Genomic DNA, 6433 nt, shown 5'->3' with positions numbered 1-6433 from the left:
TTAAACTCAAAGGTAACTTCATATAGTAAAAACATTAATCCCTGGTTACAAGTCGCTGGTGACATTTAAACTATAATATGCACCACATTATCTGAGTAAAACTAACAATAAGCACGAGGACATATAGTAAAACGAAGCACACAAGTAATTTTTTTCTCTCACAAAAGTGTTAAGCCACGGTCAACTTTATCTGTTGATGTCCGCCGCCCTGTTAGGAGCATCAGAAGCTTAAGACTGAATTCGAATAAATTCATCGTTTTATGTAGGAACTGGAAGATGACCTTTCTCCTGCAGGTTCTTCACCGTCTCATATAAGCACTGTTTCACCGGTGTAAACTCTAAACCCAAGTCCTTTAGCTTTTGGTTCGTGAATTTGTATGGTTTTGCCCTTGGCCTCGTCTCATCCGAGCATCTGATTTTTGTATAATAAGCAAAACCATGATTTTACGTTTTGCTATGTGAAATAATAATGATAAGTAAATGATGATCTATTTCAGATAATTAACAGTTCGAAAATGAGATTATGTTTGATAGAACTAATTATTATACTAATCATGCATTGCTAACGACGACACTGCTATTTCAAAATGTGGGTAAGTTAAAGGAAGAAGTGGGGCCAGCCAAGATTGTGGAGTCCTAGTAGGTAAGGCCAATCCAGGTCCAGAAATATACTACTCCCTCCGTTAGAGTTAGATGTGAATTTATTTTCTTTTTGGTCCGTTCAAAAAAGAATGATTCATTTCTAATTTGGTAACAATTTAGCTTTAACTTACAATTCTACCTTTAATGAGAAGTTTTTATAACTGCCCAAATACTCTAAACCCCTTTTTAACTTGTTTAGGACCACAAATTCCAAAAGACTTCATTTTTTCTTAAACTCCATACCCAGTCAAACAGGTTCACATAAATTTGAACGAAGGGAGTACTAGCTAGAATCAACCATACTTCAATGTTTGTGAATGGGTAGACAGTCCTTGTATTTATAGCGTCAATGCTTAGGTCAAACACTTTCGTAAAATATATAAATATGATTTTATAAAGGCAAAATACATAGTTTACCCATCCATCTTTTACACACCAAACATTTCAAATATGTGTCAATTACACACTACTTTAGCTATGCACCCGCGTGTTACACACATAAAAACAAGCGAATAAAACTTTCATGTCACAAGTTTTATAAAGAATCCAAGTGTCTAACTTTTAAGTTTTTTTCTTTTTACACCAATTAACAAATAAATAAAGAGGGAAAAATAACCCCTCCCTCTCTAGTCTTCTCCTCCGGCCCAACCCCCATCCCCAAACTCGCTACTGGCTTCTCCTCCCCTCCCCCCCCCCCCCCAAAAAAAAAAAAACTCCACACAAAAAACCCTTCCCCATTCCGCTTTCATCTCCCCCTATCTCGTCTTCTTCCCTGACAACCTTCTCCCATTTTGCCTTTTTTTTTTGTTGCTCAAGATTTGAAAATTCTCTTAAACAATTCAACCATTTTGTTTGAATTTAAGTTTTCAGTTTCTTATTTTGGAATTTTGTTGACAAAGTAGCCTTTGTGATTCTTTTAATTTTGCCAACAGAAGATCTAAAATTTCCCTTTTCGTTATTTTCTTTTGGCTCATCATTCTAGCTTTGTGAAAGGAAAAAATAATGACAGAAAGAAAAAGGAGGGTCGAAGATGGAGTTTCCGACGAAATTTCGACGGGTGAAGTTTTTTAGGTATGATGTTTGTGTATATCTATTTGGGTGTTGCAGCTAGTAATTTTGTGGTACAAAGAAGAAGGGGTTGCAATGGTGGAAAAGGCGGTGCAGTGGTGGAGAAGGTGGTGCACTGATTGTTGGGTGTCTTTTATTTGATTGGGTTGGTTCTGTAAAGGTGTCAGTAGATTAAAAGGGTACTTTTTAATTCAGAGATACGCGTGTATACACAGCATTGACTATTAACTAGGCTGGTCAAAAGTAGTGTATAATTGACACACATTTGAAAGGTTTGGTGTGTAAAATTAAATACGTGGTCAACAAGTGTGTAACAAGGATTTGAGTGCAAGAGATTTGAATACAAGGTGGATGGATAAATTACGTATTTTGCCTTTTATAAATTATCAGTTTGGTATAACTACTGACACATCATCATTTCAACCAGAACAAAGTACCCTTTTTAGGCATAAAGGTTCTAGATATGGAGTACATGCATTTTGAAGCGCATTATTAGCTGGTACCAAAGTTTTCATATGAATTAACTCTTGAGAATTTAAAACTGGTAGGAATGTTTGAGAACGTGCCAACAGGTCTCCTCCTGCTCTTTCCAAGAATATTAATGTATTAACTTTTAACGAGGAAAATTCAACTACTTCTAAACAACTTTCAGAATATGGAATTTTAAAAAGTAAAATAAAGCATAATTGTTTAGGCACACTAAGGTTAGTTCAAATAAAGGTAATTAAATTAAAACTTGCTACTCCATATATAGATTTGGGAAGTGAAATTACTTGGTGGGGATTGGATACTCCGGGAAGAATTTGGCAAGAATTTCGACCACATCGCCGCGATGAAGCACACTCTCAGCACAGATATAGCGGCCAGATGCAGAAGGAGTTTCGTAGATAAGTATGTGGGCAAGAGCAACATCCTTAACATGCACATACGCCTGGACTGAATTGGCATAAGTTTTAGCAGAGCCAGTGAGGTACTTGAGGATGTGAAGAACACTGGCATTCACTGTTGGTTGGAGCAATGGTCCAAGCACCAACACTGGATTGATCACAACTAAATCCACTCCTTTTTCCTTAGACATTTCCCACGCTGTTTGTTCCGCTATCGTCTTCCCATAGCAATACCAATTCTGCAAAGTCATAACAATACTTACGCCTCAATACCAAGCAAATTGAGATTCGTTGTATGAATTGGCACTGTCAACTATCAAATTCTATGAAAAAGGACAGTCCGGTGCACAATGGTATCCCGCGTTCATGCAGGGTCTTGGTAAAGATTACATCGAATGACTATGACGTAGACAACCTACCAATTTCTATGGTTACGAATAAATACAAATTCAAACTCATAGTTGTTCCCTTGTACTTGAGTGGTGGTGAGTGATTCCAATTTCCAATTTTATACCAAAACATGCATGTTTTTGAGGTCTTTTTCAGTTATATCATTGTTTTGAATTAGCTAAAAGACATGCTCATTAATCAATTATTTGACAAATGACAGACCTTAGTATTCTTGCAGAAGTCAAGATCACTCCAGCAAGTTTCGTCCACAACTTTATCTGGAGCCCGGTTGGGGTCCATGTACACCGTCCCTATTGACGAAGTAAACACTACCCTTTGCACTTTGGCTTCTGCTGCTGCTGTTACTACATTCTTTGTCCCAATTACTGCTGGCTCCACCATTTGTTCCTTTATCAACCAAAATAAAGAAAATAAAACCGTTATCCTCAATCGAGTAAAAGAACACTACTCCCTCTGTTTCAGTGAATCTATTTTTTTTGGTCCGTTCCAAAAAAAATGACCCTTTCTAAATTTGGTAATAATTTAACTTAAACTTACAATTTTAGGACCACAAATACTCTGAGACCTTTTTGACTTGTTTAGGACCACAAATTCAAAAAGTCATTACTTTTCCTTAAACACCGTGCCCAATCAAACATGTTCACGTAAATTGAAAGAGACGGTAATATATTTCGACTTTGTATGGACATATTAGTGGAAGTGTGGAACTAAAAGCTAAAGCACCTTCGACATGTTAGGCAACGCCAAAGATGAATTAGGGTTATAGGCGTGGACCCACCACTTACATAACTGATTCTTTTTTTTTTTAATATATATACAGTCTCTCCATGTTTTCTGGATAAATCTCAATCAACCACCATAAGGAAATGAAGAATCCTATCCCACTGAATTTGATTGACTATAAACAAACTAAGAGACGATTCTACAATAACTATTCTCATATAGTTTGACTTAAGCACAAAATTTAATAAAAAAATAAAGAATTTTAAAATTGATGATAATAAACTGTAGAAATTTTAAAATTTATTGTCTAAAATATATCATAACATTTATATAGCTATAAAAAAATTATTAAAAAAATATCGAACTATAATATATCATTCTATTTGGAATATATTAACAAAATATTAGTGCCAAACAGTGTAGCCTTTTTCTAGAAGGAGTGCCGAACTATAATATGTCATTATTTCCGAATAATAAACTAATTTCTTCTTCTGGTGTTTATATATATGTTGCATAAAATGAATGCTTACTGGATCATCAGTGACAGGTGAAGCAGTGTGGAAAACTCCGTCACACCCATAGATTGCTTCTCTCAAACTCTGGTAGTCCAAAAGATCAGCTCTACACAGAGTCAGTCTTTCCTTTGCACCTTCAAGTTCCCTTAAGTGACTATTTTTGGCATCATCTGTATAAAATACACATGCAAATACCCAGACAAAAAAAATAAAAAAAAATTAAAGCAACTGGGGAAATGTATCCTTTAAACTGAATTTATAAAAGGATTAAAGAATTCAAAATTATTATATATACCAGGGTTTCTAACGGTGCCTCTAACAGTGTAGCCTTTTTCTAGAAGGAGTTTAACAAGCCAAGAGGCAATGAAACCTCCGGCGCCGGTAACGCAAACAACTTTGCCGGATTCTGATGGCATAATGCTTACTTTTGTGGTCGGAATAGTTATGATAGAGGGATTTAATTAAGATTTAAGAATGAAGCTTTTGAGGAACCCAATGAGCTGAATAAATAAGGAACGGGGGACAAGTTTATATAGAATTTGAAAAGCCAAAGCCATGTTTAATTACCAACTTACCTACTACTTTATTCCCTCCGGTCCATTTTAATTGATTTTTTTGGCCGTTTTAGTACATATTAAAGAATATATATTTTAGCATTAATTAACAAAGAAATTGACCATATTAACTTTAATTTGTTACTCTTAAACTCTTTACCTCAATGACAACTTTAAAAAAATAAAAAAAATCTTTCTCGATATTTGAAAAAATCAAATATTATAAATCACAAAAATAAAGCCAAAAATCAATTAAAACGGATCGAAGTAAGTACAGATTACATATTTGTTGCGCTTGAAACTTAAATTTGTTTCGTTACTATCTAGAGACTTTCACATTGTCAGGATTCATCAGCATTTAACTTTTCTTGAAACGCCGTTTCATCAGCATTTAACTTTTCTTGAAACGCCGTTAGCATCGTCAACCTGAACCTATTATATTCACTTTTACTTGTCATATTTTTTACAAAAGTCAAATTATATAAATTTTGATCAATATTTTAATATATATATATTTTTACCATATTGATATGAAAAAAATATTATACTGTAATACTTTTCATATAATTTTCGAATATCTAAATTTTAATTTTAAATTATTAAAAAGAATATAATAAAATTTAGCTTCAAAATTAGTTAATTTTAACTTTTGAAAAACGTACAAGTAAAAGTGAACGGAGTGAATATGAATTTTAAAAATATTTTCTCAACACATGTTTGTATTTGTATTTGTTTTTTTCTCTCCGAGATCGGGTAAAGATTTCTAGAACAATAAGATTATTTTACTTAAAACTAATAATATATTTATTTAGTGTATATCTTTTGTATTTATCTTAAGATAGATCAGTCATATTCTTGTGCTTGTTTGTATTACAAAAATCCTACTGTAATTGTACTTTGTACTTATCAAGCATAACATTATTTCATGGTATCAGGAGCTTAGGTCTCTTTCTTCTCGATGGCTTCTTCTTCTTCCTCAATTTTCACAACTTCATCTCCAATCAAAACAACTTTATCTCCAATCAAACTTGATCAATCTTCTCTGTCTCCCTCATCCAACACTGCTATTTCTTTGTCTAACATCAAAAACTTAATTCCTACTGTACTAGACTACACTAATTACATGTTATGGCGGGAACTCTTTTTGCCGGTTTTCAAGGGTCATGGTGTTTATGGCTTCATTGATGGAAGTTTTCCTTGTCCACCCTCTACCATTATTACAGAAGATGGTAACTCCATTCTCAATCCTGCTTTCCAACAATGGGTTCAACTTGATTCCATTGTCTTGTCCTGGATTCAAGCAACCATTTCTCAAGAAATCCTTCAAGCTATTCTTCGTCCCAATCATTCTCTAACTTCTAGAGAAGCTTGGCTTGAAATTGAGCGTCTATTCCGTGACCAAGTTAGTTCTCGAACTCTTCAACTCAAGGTTCAATTTCATAACCTTAAGAAAGGTGATCTTTCAATCAATGACTATGTGCATCGGCTTAAAACAATTGCAGATTCTCCGAACTCCATTGGTAACCTGATTTCAGAAACGGATCTTATTCTTCAAATTTTGTCTGGCCTTCCTTCTAATTACATGCCAGTTAGTACTTCCATTTCTACTAGAATCTCACTCCCATCTTTTACA

General features: G+C 34.2%; 1 protein-coding gene across 1 annotated transcript; it reads right to left on the bottom strand.

The window, feature by feature from the left end:
- LOC107815050 (cinnamoyl-CoA reductase 1) lies at positions 1-4761 on the bottom strand. Its single transcript, XM_075256635.1, has 5 exons — positions 4542-4761; positions 4262-4416; positions 3210-3395; positions 2484-2836; positions 1-412 (listed from the first exon to the last, which is right to left on the bottom strand). Exons 1-5 carry the CDS (start codon positions 4660-4662, stop codon positions 259-261), a joined length of 969 nt encoding a protein of 322 aa, XP_075112736.1. The 5' UTR covers positions 4663-4761; the 3' UTR covers positions 1-258.
- Positions 4762-6433: the final 1672 nt, after the last annotated feature.

The sequence above is a fragment of the Nicotiana tabacum genome, chromosome 6, assembly GCF_000715075.1.
Source record: "Nicotiana tabacum cultivar K326 chromosome 6, ASM71507v2, whole genome shotgun sequence".
In the NCBI taxonomy this organism is placed as follows: domain Eukaryota; kingdom Viridiplantae; phylum Streptophyta; class Magnoliopsida; order Solanales; family Solanaceae; genus Nicotiana; species Nicotiana tabacum.
Note: the sequence above shows the minus strand (reverse complement) of the source record. Positions and strands in the feature narration are given on the sequence as shown.